This window comes from Empidonax traillii, unplaced genomic scaffold (assembly GCF_003031625.1).
Source record: "Empidonax traillii isolate 1590-97213 ecotype Southwest subspecies unplaced genomic scaffold, ASM303162v1 scaffold207:size1520225, whole genome shotgun sequence".
Lineage (NCBI taxonomy): Eukaryota > Metazoa > Chordata > Aves > Passeriformes > Tyrannidae > Empidonax > Empidonax traillii.
In genome coordinates, this window is record NW_020955400.1 from 360,497 (window position 1) to 375,652 (window position 15,156).

General features: G+C 38.8%; 1 protein-coding gene across 2 annotated transcripts in view; it reads right to left on the reverse strand.

Moving 5' to 3' along the window:
- The window catches only part of UST (uronyl 2-sulfotransferase), a 157,340-nt gene that overhangs the window by 82,010 nt on the left and 60,174 nt on the right, over positions 1-15,156 (reverse strand). For both annotated transcript variants that reach the window (XM_027887367.1, XM_027887369.1), the window contains exon 3: positions 496-651. In XM_027887367.1, coding sequence (XP_027743168.1) covers positions 496-651 — 156 coding nt within the window. The remainder of the gene's footprint in view (positions 1-495; positions 652-15,156) is intronic.

Consider the following 15,156-nt stretch of genomic DNA (forward strand, 5'->3'; position numbering starts at 1 on the left):
GAAACAACTTTTTGAAGCAACTGCTTACTAAAACTGACTTAAAGTCATCAAAAAAGACCCTTTTGGCTATTATTTACTCCTGCTCTGCTTAAGGAGACCTAAGCTAAGTCTGAATAGGCTGGCCTGGTTATATGATAAATGGTTGTGCCCTGCAAATACATTAATATGTATCTCAGATGCTGTTTGCACTTAACTTCACTGGTGCTAACCTTTCTCACCTTGCTGGTAGTCTATCTGCTACGCGGACTAAATTCAAAAGCTGTTTCACTGAAAGTTAGTTTTTCTGGTTAGCTTCCACATCGTGTTGTTCTTGGCTCTACCATCCATTTCTCCTATTAAATGAAGTTGCTTAGAGAGTGATGAATTCTGAATGATCACTCAGGTCAAAGCAGCAATACATCTTTTCAATTGGACTTCTGCTAGCAAATGCCTTTGCTTCTCAGTTTCATAAACACAATAAGAAAACCAGATCTAAGAGGAGCAGGAGTAACTTACCTGTTCATTTTTAGTCAGTCTTGTTTTGTTATGAATGTCAGATGTAACCAGATTGAATCCATGTTTCTCTGATAAAATTCTCAAAAGCAAAACCACAGTTCGACTCCCACACTTTCCCACTCTGTTGTAGACCACCTGACTGGGGAAAGGAAGTACCTAAATAAGATGGAAAAAAATGGAGTCAGTATATTGACATTTTTGTTTCCATGTAACTTTGAGTAACACCGTGTTTTGACCTGAAGCCAACAGTCACATACAGGAGAATTCCAAGGGCCCTGCCTAGGTCAGAAGCATTCACTTTCTCTAACAAGCCAGCAGCTCTTCAGAATAAAACAACATGGCCCAGGAGATGGCAAGGGGAGATTTCCCCTTCATGATCCAGTTAAACGTAACAGTTTGGCAGCTACTCCAGAAACACCATGCAACTGCTGATAAAGAGCTTAAGCTTGCTGCTTGTATTATCAATGCAAATAGTCAGCTTTAGTTGACTATCTCCCACAAAAAGAATGGAGTGAATCTGTGCCACAGTTTGGCAACTCAAAGCGAAGTTGACGTAATGCAAGAGGAATGCTCCTATTGCAAAACTTCAGCTTGAAAAGAAAAAAATCCAAACAACCACCAGTTGTACAAAGCTAAAATTAATCGACTCTTTCAATTTCAAATACAAACATGAATCTTCCAAAGAAATTCAGAGAACAAATCATGCCCGTGGCTAGATATATACTTGTGGAACGAAAAACACTGATGCCATAGGTGGCCTGAGGCCAACTGGCACAGTCTGATCACCTCTGTACAGGTAATGTTCACTAAAACTCAAAATAGATCAGTTACATCCAAGCTGGAAACTGGGAATGGTCTCCTGCCCACACTAATTGTTGCACCATGCTCTCCCCCTTGGGAAACCAGAACAAGTGCATAGTAATTCACTATCTTGAAATACATTGGATGCGGCTTTATTTTGTTCCTGGATGATGACCATGGGCTGTTTTTTCACCAGAATGCATTCTGAAGTCACACTATCACACTAGACAAGGATTTGGTGTATAGCATATAGCAGCAGCATCTCAAAGTATAGGCCAAGAGGAAATTGTTTTCAAGCCTCTAAAAGTCAGAAGCTCACAGCAGTGCGTATATGGCACTTTAGGAAAAAGATCATTTTTCTATTTAGAGAATGGCACAAAATATTTCTGACACAGGGCCTGCACCCAGCTTCCAGACAACCTGTGTTCAGCGCAAGGAACGGCCAAAGTGGTGGTGTGTCTCATCTATAGTTACTTCTGCTCTTGAAGCAATCGCATTCTCCTAGCAGAAGAATTTCTGACATAAAAACAATCAGATGAAGCATACGGCACTTCTCAGGGTATTTGAACAGTCAATAGATTTTCATCAGGGAAGTGAAACGATTCCTCAGGGAACCCTTCAGTCTACTTTCAAAGAAGACTGCTAAGTAGAAAGAAAAAAGAAAAAAATTCCTATATTGCATCATTTTTAGTAGGACCTTACTGGCACTTTGCTATCAATGTTGTATTTCATGACCAAATGAACATTACTGTTGTTACTGGTTGGAAAGTTTAGGATATCCTTCACTGCAACATAAATGGGGAAGCCATCATTCTCCAAATTACCCAGGGAAGGGGTAGGTATTGGATGATCAGGGCCTCAATTAACAGCTCTCCAAGCCACAGGACATCTCATCTGCTCATACAGCAAGCAAATATGGGTCTCCTAAGGCTCATACAAACCCCAAATAAGGCATCAAGTCTGGCCACTTTGTAACATTTTTATGGTGTTTTCTAGGAGAAACCTAGCTCCCTTATTCCTTATCAATCTCTTTCAGAAAACTTGCTTCCTAAGAAATGCAAAATCCAAGCCTTAATTATTAGAAAACTGTAAAGGTGATGAATTTAACATCTCTATGCTACAACTGTAGCTAAACTTTTCCAAAACTACTGCTAATAATGTCTGAAAGGTTAACATTTGGAGGTATTTTATTATGCTGGTTACCACATCAGGGACACAATAACAAACAATAAAACACAGCCCTATTCTGGATTGTCCCTTCTTGATTTATTTCTTGGCATAACAAACACTAGCATCACTATTTGTCATGGCCCTGCAGCACTGTCCACACGACATCACTGTGACTTGTGGAATGGGAATTTATCCTCTGCTCAGACATACACCTTTGGCATACTTGGCTGTGCAAGTATGTGAAAGCTTTCAAGAGAAATGATAAGTAGATGCTCACAAGTGCCAGTGAAGGAGCAAGAGCACATGCAAGTGTGTGTTTGCTTAGCATCTTAGAGATGAGATAAATGATGAGAGGCTTTGTAGGGCTATGGACATATTTAAAAATGCTTCATAATTATAAACTGCTTTGATTTTCCTAGCAGAGTTGCACTTTGCAATGTAGTGAGCAAAAGTTTTTCTTCATTGGTACTTCATTTAACTCCAGTTTTGCTGCACCCAGATTACACTCAAGTTCTAATTAAATCGCTGACTTGATTATCCAGTTACCTTGGGTGAATCTTATTAATATAATTCTTTAAAAGAAAATAAAATTAAAGTAGGCCTTTGCAAACTCTAAGTGCAAATGACTTTATTGGCTTAGACAACTGGCAGTAGCTACAAAGCTTGGCCAGTTCTCACATTTGTTTCTGAAACTCACCTTCCTAGGTAGCACACAAATTCTGCTCTGCACACAAACAGTAACCATGGCAACCCCCAAAAAGAAACTATAGCAGATAAAGAAACCTGAAATAAAGGGCTATTATTTTCAGACACCTATTTAGCTTAAAGGAGGCCAATATATCAATGCCTTGATTCAGTAACCAGCTGAATGTACTTAGGTCAAGTCAGACAAGATTCAAGATAAACGCTACAGCTCAAAGCTCACTCCAGAAGAACAATCACAAACAGAAATCATAACTTCACGTGCAGCACTGGTGAATGTGGGAGCTTTAGAGGTGCACTACAGAAGCTCTGCTCATGTTTCCTCTGTTTACGTCATCAATCCACTTAACACACCTAAATGCCCCAAAGGGTGTGCCAAGTGCACAAAGCCACGCAATACACAGGCTTTTGATATGGAGATAAGTATTTGTTTAATGTGATCACTTCCCTTAGGATGCTGCAAATCTGCTTTCTGCATTTTAGAAAATGCCTAAGTTATTTCTTAGAAAAAATACTTCTTCCAGAAACCCAAGTTTGTATTAAGCAGAAGTAAAAATTCAAGAAATGGAAAACTTCTCCAAAGAGGAACTTTCTCTTCCCCCTCACGATACTCACAAAAGACCGAGACAATACAAGAGATGGTGGCAGAATAGGTACTTGAAAAGGAGGTTTCTATTATATTAGCAGAAACAAGATGGAAAACAGCAGCTGGAAGTTTACAAAATGCTGGCTGGATTACATTTTATTTTATAATAAGAGTATGTATCACATAGACTAACTGCTGAGGTGATGCTCTGGCAACATGATATTCATGTAACAATATACGCAACTTCAAAATAATTACAGAGTGACTTTATTGAGCACTGCATCAAAGCCCAGAGGTAATATAAAAAATTCAAACATGTAATTCACTTTGTAGTTATATGAATTAGTACTTACAGCTATAAAAAAGTAAAACCCACAGTATAATTACAACAGCTCTCTCTAAGGGTTTGGAAAGTTATATAACAATTTACTTGTCAGTTCAAGGAGGCTTTTTTTTTTTTTTTTTTTTTTTTGTTCCACATTTAAAGAAGATCTCAAGAATCATTGTGAATGGAAGATAAAAGAAAAAGCAAGTTTAACACAAAACTAACTTGCATTACAGTGACTGTCAAGTAGCTCTGCAGAGTAGGTCTGCCAATCTCAGGAAGGGAGCCATTTAACAGATAACCTGACAAAAGCGCAGGCTTTCATCTTCACTGGTGGCTTTGTCTTCAGGTAAACCTTTGCATCATTTAAAAAATTTAGACTGGATAATATTACTTGCAGTGTCAACAATTTAGGGATCCAGCCAAAGGCCTAAAATATTCCCCCTTTACTGAGCCAAATTCAGTATAACTTTGCCCATTTGCCAAAAATTTCCCAGTCCACGTACAGTTTGCCCAGATGGAAAAGTCATGTCAGAGAGATGTGTTTCCAGAAAGCAATCCATTATCTTCACAGCTTCTGGAAGTAAGTGACCCCTGTCCTTACATATGAGAAGGACCAGAAGTAGATGCCAGAAATAGCTTCTCCTTTCTGAGCAGACACTAACCTGTAGTCAGACAGTGCTCCATGTTTATCAGGTGAATGAGGCCAACCAACACAGACAAAATTGGTAAGACTGTGAAAACAATTAAATATTTGCTGATGTCACACATCTCTATAGAGCATCACACCTTTGCAATGCAACCTCTTTATCTTTTTTTCCTGTCCAACTGAGACAGAATCATAAGAATTTTAAAAAATGGCTTAATGGGTCAAAGTAATGGCACATTCGACTCATGAGGGGAGGATGATACTCATTAGGTACCTATAAACCTGAGAGCTGTCAGCAATCCATTTCTCTCCAGTATCTCTCCTCCTTCTCTAGTGTCCCCACAGATTACATATGGCATGTTAATAGTCACATTCTTGCCTGCTGCATGAAGAATTTCTTACATTACTTGCTGTACTAACAAATTCCAGAGTTTCATTAACCACCATGCATTTCATTTTTAGCTCATCTACCTTCTCCAGAGAATACCTGCTCTTGTATCTTAGATATACTGGATGCCTCTTTTTAACTGAGGTCTGTCACAAGCCTTTCATGGCTTATTTAAAGACAAACTCAAAGGCCACTAAGAGATTACCTATGCCAAACCCAAGGTCAGGAACTGCTGCACAAAATCTAATTCCAAACAAGTATCAACTTACTTTTAAAGCAATTACAGTGAAGAGTTGCTAACACAAAAGTATGTCAGCAGAAAACATGACTGAACAATGAACAAGGGAGAAAACAAAATAAATTACTAGCTAGTCTCCTTCCCCAGCTAAAGCACACAGATCCAGTTACATAAAGATTCACCTGTAGAGTGTAGTGATGCCAGAAAGAGACAAGCTTTTGGAATTAACCAACTCTAAAGCAGACCAGACAGCATGGTCTTCTCTATGGGTCACTGAAATACATTAGAAACCACAAGAAAAGGTAAGGGTGAAGTTGCTTTGTTTTCAAAATTTAAATGCAGTAGAGCATTGAAAATAAGGCAGAAGAAGAAACAGAAGATTATTCTGTTGCATTTTCATTAATCAACTACTTTAATTGAAAAAGGATGACTTCACTCCCCCCTGCCACAAACAATGCATCTCATCTGTTAGACAGATGACACATTTGGAGGACTAAGTCAAAACGTGTTCTCTAACAATTCAACATCTCTAAGTACCAAAATAAATTAAAAACATAAGCATAGAGCACAAGCAGCAAAAGGCAACTTTGTTGCAGACAGTACTCAAATTTATTAAGACTAAAGAAAAGCATTACTGTGAAGTGCTTCCAAAGCTTATGGTACCTGATATGTCCCAAAAAACAGATCTGTAGAGCCAAAATCAAAACTTCCAGTAATTTTTCTGTGAAGAAGCCCTGCACACTTACAAATCTAAAAAGAACTCAGTTCAAAGCATAGTAATGGTTCTCCACTAAGTCTCAGATCAGGTCCTATTACAAGATACTATGGCTATAGAAACTACAACAATATCAACAGGAGCCTGGGGAAATTATAAAGAAAAGGTCAAAGATGCAGTTTTCAAAGCTTTGGCTGCATCCTATCACACATTTGCTTTTGCTTCTTTTATACTTTACACCTGCTTTACTTGCCTACAACAGCAGCTTGCAGCAGAACAAAACCTCTGCGCTCCTGCCATCTGTTGCACAAGATTCCCCACCACAGAGAGTGCACAACCAAGTTTATTTCAGGTGTGTGAAGTTTCAGCAACATTCAAAAACAGCACATGTATACAAAGAGTCAAACAAGTCGGTAGGGAGCAGATGCTCTGTTTACTCAGCAGTTTCAGGTGCTCACTGATGTCAGGCAGCCTCCGGAGGTGTGAGTGGGACTCATGGCTTTCACCACTCAGCAACACTTGCTGGCAGCTCAGCTCTGGCTCCTCTCAGGGATGAAGCAGGTGAGAGGGGAATCACCCTACTAATTGGATAATTGCTTGGGGATGGGGTACAACCATCCCCTCTAGATTAATCAAATCTTTTCCTTTCGCTCTTTCTTAACGTAGCATGCTTTTCAACACCACCTCCATTCTTCCTGCTTTCCTCTGCGGTTTGCAACTTGTTCACCTCTTCTGGGACCAAAATGGGATATAGTGCTGTATCTTGTCTTCCTGGTGCCAACGAACACTTTACAGTTATTGTTTGTGTCCTGCAGACATCTCTTTTTAATACATCTCAGGATGGAACTTAGAAGAATCAAAGCATACAGGACTATCACAAGTACAGAGAGGTATGCAGAACACAGAGCTATCCCCCTTTTTCTTCTTTACCCTACATGAGTGCATGCAACAAGAAAAGAACTGTAGAGCCCTCATTAGTTTTCTTATGAAAAGCAGCATATTTATTTCTCACTTCTCAAGTTAATCACGTTGTGGAAGTTATCTTTCTGGTATGAACCTTTACCTCACAAGAAGATAAAGGAGATAAATAAATCATTTAAGGAGGTGGTTCACCGATAATGGTATTAGTTGAGGGAACAAGCACGAGTTCAGGTACATTAAGTATTTTAGTGTCCCATTAATCACCGCATTTTCCAATGGAAGGTTTTCTATGTAATATCAGAAAACCTGTAAGCTGCAGAATTTGTGCAAGACTGATTTTAACTCCAGAGCAGCCTCACGATATATATATCTTGGAACTGTAAAGTTTAAAACTGCTTTTTTTTTCCTCCAGAGCCCAGGGTTTTGTACACTCTGATGTGCTCAGAACACACCGGTACAGTTATTCTCTGTTTAAGTAGTAAATCCTATCATATCCAACACATATCTTTATACTGGCTACTTGCAAAATACTAAGCCTGGTTTTAAAACTTTTTATAATACTTCACAGCACTGGTGTTCCCTTCAGTAACCTCACTACCTTACGGTAGTCTCTATCCTTCCAATGAAATATTCATGAATTCACCCTGTGAGCCAATAATATTTGATTTGAATGTGCTGAGTGGTAGACTGAATAATGTATTTCTCTGTATGCACTTGTCTTTCTTCACATTGAGGTTTAGCCCTTTTATACGTATTGTGGTTGACTATTAGGCAACTCATTAGTGCAGCAACTCATGGTTTCACTATTGCCAAGGATCTGCCATGGTGCATTTCAGTTTGCCCTCCTGCCCTTTACTTAAGGCCCTCTTTCTGCAGCTCCACATTTCATTTTAATGTCTTCAGTGTGCTTGTCTTTTCCACTGTACATTAAGCAGACACTTTGTAAGTCAACTGCAGTATGAAATAAAGGTTGTTTATAGCCATAACTGGACTTTAATTTGTAAAACAGGCCAGATCTGCTGGACTACAACCCACATGCTCGTTACAGATGAGGTAGCTCTGAGGTGCTCTCGCTCTGCATGCTCAGAGGAACTCAAAGGGACTAGATTTCCATCACAGCTCCTGCAGGTAACAGATTCAAATCTAGTTCATGACAAGATGTCACCACCTGGAAGGTACAACACACCAAGAAATATCTTCAGGAAGGACAACGTGCTGCTGGCCAACTCTTACAGCAGAATCAGAACAGAGCAGAAATCACTGTGTCATCCAAAATGACCCAAAGGCCCAGAATACCTACCCTGACAGACCACAATCCATACCTTGAGTCACAAGTGGATCCTGTGGTGTTGGAGATGACATGTCAGAGGCAATAGAGAAGGCCCAGTGTCAAGTGCTCCCATTTCACTCTTCTGGAATTCGAAATTATTAATCTGACTTGCTCAGACACACCAAACCTCCTTCCTGCTGACCAAGGTACGACTCCTTGCCATTCCAGTGGAGGGAGCTTCTCCCCGTATCTACTCAAAATCCCCAATAGGGCCAGCCACAAAGGTCTCCACACGCCCTCAGGACAACAGAGTCTGTGGGTGCTGCCCTGAGAATTACCTTTTCACATAATCACACTGTCCTGCCCTTGTATTACTTGTCCAAATTCCTCTTTCACCTGAATTACCATCACTCTCACACAGACTCCTTCAGCCGAGTCACAACATCCTGTCCTCTTTGCCTGATATTTTGACTCTACTTTTGACCACGTGTAGGCATGTCCACAATCACATTTCGGATTAAAGCTCATGGCACTTCTTAGAGTACTTCACTGCTATTCACTGTTTCCTGAACTAAACCTTATACTTTTGTAAAGCTTAAGTACAAAACTGCCAGAACCTACCAGTTCACCTTCAAAATCACGAGGCTTTCAAAATAATACCACAATTCTTACTTGGTGGTTAGGAGTTTTTTTCAGTTTTGAAAGCCTCCACAGCATCCCTGGTTTCAGGGTTTTTTTTCTCCCTTTAAACATCATAACTAGAAAAAACCCCCTTTCAATTCAGGATTTAGGAATGCCATCAACAAATAAAAAACTCGTGATAAAACCATGAGCGTTACTCAACTGAGTCACAAGGCTTAGCAAAATTACCCAAATCAATTTGTCACTTTCAAAAGATACTCTGTCATGCTATCCCTATGCAGAATGGCAGATTTTTGGTTTTTCCACTGAAGGTCTAGGTCATCCAGACCCAGCTGTAATTAAACTTAAGTGTTATATTCCAGCACTTCCTAATAAAAAGATAATGAAGGTGGCCATGATTGAGTAGCCATGACCTCCTCCTATGCTATGCTAGTTTATAAATACCTTCCTGTCATGGAAAGAAGGGGAAGAAGAGGGGAATGTATTGGAGAGCTGGAAATTTAAAACTGTAATTTGTAAGAGATATTCATATACTGTGAAATAATCTGCACAGATTATCAGCAGGTTAACAAAGATCAATTCAGAATGGATTGTGTTCCAAATTTCAGTGAAAGCACAGAGCTTTACTAGCTTCAGAAATGATTTAGGTAGTTTTTTAGCTATGGTATGTCACATAGGACAAAACCTACAGACCTCAAAATTGGTGATATTAGAATCTTTCTGTTTTGTGTAACAGTAGGTAGGCTGCTGTGTGAATGCCAGAGGCAAACAAAATTTACCTTTATTATGCACACAGCCTGACAATTAAAGTACCAATCAAAAGAAAAAAAATACTTTCCAAGCATCTTTGCAATTAGATGAATGAAAACTGCAGGCTACTCTCGTTCATAAAACCTGCATCCCTGTTGTCTCAAAGTCTTTCAAAATTGAGAGGCTTAATAAAAAGCCAATTCACTACTGTTTAAAATTTTGCAGGACATCAGCATGCACAGTATCCCTTACAGATTTATCTTCTTGTGACAGGCAATCTCGCTTTAATTTCCCAAGTCTCTTTGTAACCGTCCATTTACTTTCAATCAACTCTCCCCATATCAACACATTTCTGATATACTATAAACTAAAGAAGTATTAAAAAGTAAGAAATCATCTTCTTTATTTTGGTAAATCACAGAACCAAATTATTTTTTGTTCTTAAGATTCTTGAGCAATAAATTAATATGAACAAAACAAACAAATTAGTGCTCCAGTACTACTCAAATATTTTTTACCCAACTGACACTTGATAGTAAAGATTCAGTTTTAGCTTTTGGATAGATGTCCATAATACTAGTCTGCTATATCATTCACCCCCTTTAACTTCAGCAGGATTACAAACACTTATGAATAAAAATGACAAAATCTTCTGGAATAGTCAGAGTTTTCTTTCATTGAGATACTGCCATTTAGAAGAAAGGAGAACACAATTTTAAAAGAACACAAAATAATTATTCCCAATATTTCTACAACTATTTTGCACTATATGTGTTGGTTTCGGCTGGGGTAGAGTTAATTTTCTTCACAATGGCTAGTATGGGGCAGTGTTTTGGACTTGTGCTGAGCCCAGTTTTGATAATATAGTGATGGTTTTGTTATTGCTGAGCAGTGCTTACACAAAGCAAAGGCCTTTTCTACTTTTCATAGTACCATGCCCGCAAAGAGGACTGGTGGTGTATGGGAAGCTGGGAGAAGACACATCCAGGACAGCTGACCCAACTGACACAAACCATATGACATCATGCTCGATATATAAAGCAGGGGGGAGGGAGGAGGAAGGAGGGCACATTTGGTGTGATGGCATTTGTCTTCCCAAGTCACTGTTACACGTGATGGGGCACGAGTGGGCCACTGTGTAGTACTTGGTTGATGGCTGGGGTTAAACCATGGCACATTGATTGTAATAAACTGAGGGAAGTGGAGAAATATTTTATGGGTTTTTCTAAACCATAGTATTTTATTGAGTGTACTAGGTTCAAAAGCTCAGTTATACTGTAAAACAGTGCTTTGGACTGTAAGGAGGATCGTTGTGGTTAAGGCACTTAGTGAATTCTCTCAATATTTTATCAGCCAGATACTGAGTCTGGTAACCACAGGAAGTTACTTACTCTATTTGAGCATTGCTAAATTCTGACTATTTTTAATAGCTTAAAATTTGCACACTGCACGATCATCTCAACTCGTCATTTTATAAGCAGGATAGATTTTTTTTAATCACTGAAATCTTTCCTAACCTGTCCTGGATGGACTGCTTCAAAGATTATCCACCAATTTTTAAAGAAAAGCTAAACAGAGAATTTTAACTCTATCAAAAACACACACATTACTATTCATGCCATAAAATCCGCAGTAGGCATACACTTAAAAGGAAATAAATCTTGCTTGCTTTTCAGTGTTTTGGGTGGGTTTTTTTGATTTTTTTTTTGTTTGTTTGTTTGAAATCAAGCACTTCCTCACTAACAAGTCAATCACTTCAGACTGTAGGGGGCTGAGGGGTTAAAAAAATGTTCTCATAAAAGATGGCTAGAACTAAAACAGGAGTCCAAATGAAATACCAAAAACCTAAACTGCTAAACTAAAAGAAAAATGCACAGATCCTGGCTGTTATCTTAGCATTGTTATCAAAATACCTGGAAAAAAACAAAAACTACATAAATCTGATGAACATAAAAACTTAGTGAAAGGGAGCAGTGCTGAAATCAACTTTTAATAAGTTTTAAAGTCAAATAAAAAAATAATCTAGTTGACAATGGTGGTACTATGTTAATGGTTAGAGTTCATGATTTCAGAGGTCTTTTCCAATATAAATGATTCTACCGTTCCATGATAGCCCTGCTCCATAAAGAAAACATGAACAATTATCACATAAGTACTAGCTAAGAACTGAATGGTGAAAAGTGTATTATTTATGCACTTTACAACTTCAAACCAATATAGTCAGATCAAATTTGTGTATGCATTTTATTTCTTTTCATTTTGGCCTCATCCTGACCTCCATCCACTTTTTTATTCACTTAAAGCTTTGAAGCACTGTCACATTTAGGCTAAGCACAGGGCTTTGCTGACACCCAAACAGCTGCCAAAAGATACTGGGTCCATGACAGGCATCCCAAGGAAAATGATCAAGAAAAGGAGAATAGACTACTTGAATGTAATTTATCTGTCACCTATGTGCACAGCCCACTTACACATAACATATATCAGCTCCACTGAAAGAGGGACATATCCTAATGCTCTTGCCAAGTTCCACTCAATAACAACAGTAGGTTTGATAAAGTTTGCATCATTTTTCCTCAAGGCCAGCTTCACCATTGTCTTGGAGAGAGTAAAAAAAGCTTGGGAAGATTTGATAAGGAAATAGCACAAATACTGGAACAAAATACATCTGCTTTATTCGCTGAAGTGCTCGGACGTGAAATATGTCAAGTGAACACTATTAGTCACTAATGAACATCAATGTCACAGGTGTTTTAAAACCTAAGCTAGCATCATCTATAGATATCACATAGAAACCAATCTATGGAAAACGTATAAACAAATGATCTCTTTAAATTCATATTTTCAGATGCTTATTAAAAAAAGCCAAGAGGTAGTGAGATAGAGATTTGAACCAGGAGAGTCCATTTTCACTGACAGTGTAGAAGATTGTTTGGCTCAACTATACTGTTGTTTTATCTGTCACATACTAACATCGGCAACACTAGAGGTGTGCTAGGGCTACTGGAGGTTGCCTCTCCCTGCAGGAAAGCATATACAGATCTGTCTGAGAACTCATGAAAATCTAGGATTAGTCAGTCTTGTGAGGTCTTTGGTGCCTTCAGGACCAAAGAAGAGTGGCCTATGCTACTGTATTGGGCTTACATGGCAAGGTTCTGATAGTGGGGAGAGGACTACTGGGGTGGCTTCCGTGAGAAGCTGCCAGAAGCTTCCCCTGCATCCCAGAGAGTCAACGCCAGCTGGCTCTGAGACAGACTCATCACTGGCCAACACTGAGCCAATCAGCAAAGGCAGTAACACCTTTGTGATAAAATCTTAAGAAGGAAAAAAACCTTATTGTGAAGAAGTTATTACAGCCAGAGAAAAGAGGAGTAAGAATACATGAGAGGAACAGTTCTGCAGACACCCAGTGAAGGCTCAATGGGCCTTCAAGGGAGAACCAGAACCACATCAGCAATATTCACATACAGAAGTGAGCAAAGCTTTCATTCTCTGCTTGCACTGAGAAAATTGCTGCTGCCACCTTTATTTGAGAAAAACAGACCCGTACCCTGATCTCCTGAAACGTGATGATGATAATTCCTTATTCTGAGAATAAGTGTTATTTTCAGTTCTTACACTAGGAAAAAAACACCACACGTTATTTAAAAAAATCCAAAGTTTTGGCACCTAGCCATGACAAAAAGCCAAAACTAATATGATTTCCAACAAAACTCTGGAATGTACTCTGCAAAACAGCTACAGTCCAGTGAGTATCAACTGTTGGTGTAGTTGATACACACTGCTGATGTTAGCTACCAGTCATTTCAACACTGGGTAATGAATTGTTGTTCGTTATCTCCACTTCTAGTTTTTAAGCATTTTGTCATAAAATATTTTAAATGCTGAATTCAGGATTAATATCTTCTGACACATTTTTATACCTTGAGTTAAAACATGTATAGACCTATATCCATCTATTAGTTTAAATGTAGACAGTTATCTAGTCATATGAGTAGAGGTTACTTGAAAGACAGTGACAATTACAATGAATTTATTATTAGTTTCGCACACACCTGCAGAGTTCACAGTTCAGAGATGAAGCTGTTAAAGGGTAATAACTGCAACAATGCAACGCATGATATTTACAAAGCAAGACCATCTTTGTTCAAAACATGACCCTAAGCAAATACCAGGAATTATCAGCCCCTTTTACCAATCCCCACCCATGTTTTGACTAGAAGAATGAAAAACAAAACATAACCCCCCCCCCCAGTAATAAGCAGGCTTGTCCAAGGAATGATCAAAATGATCCATCTTTTATCACTGTTTTTAAAACACAAGCAAATACTTCAAAAAGCAAAATACTTGTAACTTACTGTTACGCCATGGAGCTTTTCACCAAGCTTTCAGGAGTGAGGATGATTACAGAGGAAGCCCCCAAACTTTCCTGACTGTAAGCAGCTAATCAAAGAGTACCTAGAAAACCAATCAATTGTGTAGGTATCTAATCAGCTGGCCTTTCTACAGATGGCTGAGCTGCAGTTGGATGAGGCAGTGCGGTCACAGCACAAAATCACATGTTTAGGTAGGCAAAAGATGTTTTCACAATTCAAACAGAAAAGTTTCTGGGTTGGATAAATCTGTCCAGCTGGTACTGCCCATTAGAGTATGGATGCCATCCACAGCGTCATTAATTGGTAAAGCAAAATTCCTGAAGTACCAAATTTTGAAAAACGTTTTCAAGGTTGAAAGCTCTTATCTAGATGACAGCCTTTTCCTTACTGTAACAGCTTGGTATTTCTGAATGCTAACGCAAGCATGAAAATATACGTCTGGAATAAGCATTGCTTTACTCTTCCAAGCCAAGTGTTAACGGTGGAGACCTGACAAATATAATGCCTCACTCCCTGCAGGCTGCTGTACTCTTGGACAAGAAAAGCAGCTGGTACACAAATAAATACGTGAAAGCCAGAGGTGCTATTGCTTAAGATAGATTTTAAGTGTGAAACATCTGTTTAGCCTTAGAATTCCCATGTCCCATCTCAGTTAGTAACAATAAACATTACAGGTTGATTTTGTCACTTCTGTTTACATCTGTTTTTGTAATAGTGTAGGAAAAAAAAAAGAGCAATTTGTTTTGAGAGGAAGAAAATAAAATGTACATCATCCCTCTAAGTGAGCTGTCTGAACCTTAAGAGTGTAACAAATACCCATATATCAGTTGAAAATTACAGATTTCATTTGCACACAGACTTCACAGAGAAAAGGTGAAGAAACCAAGACTAGTGCTTGTTTTCACTGATAACTAAGCTAAGTTGAATTATTTTCCACATTAACCTCCTTCTGCTGACCAAAAGCCAACTGTTTCACCACACTGATGTACACATGTGGTTGAGCATTTCAACTCAAGGCCTGGTGGCTCAGGATGTGATTTCATGGTTAGTTGAACAGAGTTGAGTGAGGACTACCAGAGATAGTGGCTATTCTCATCCACCCCATCTCTATCTACTCACTTCCACCTG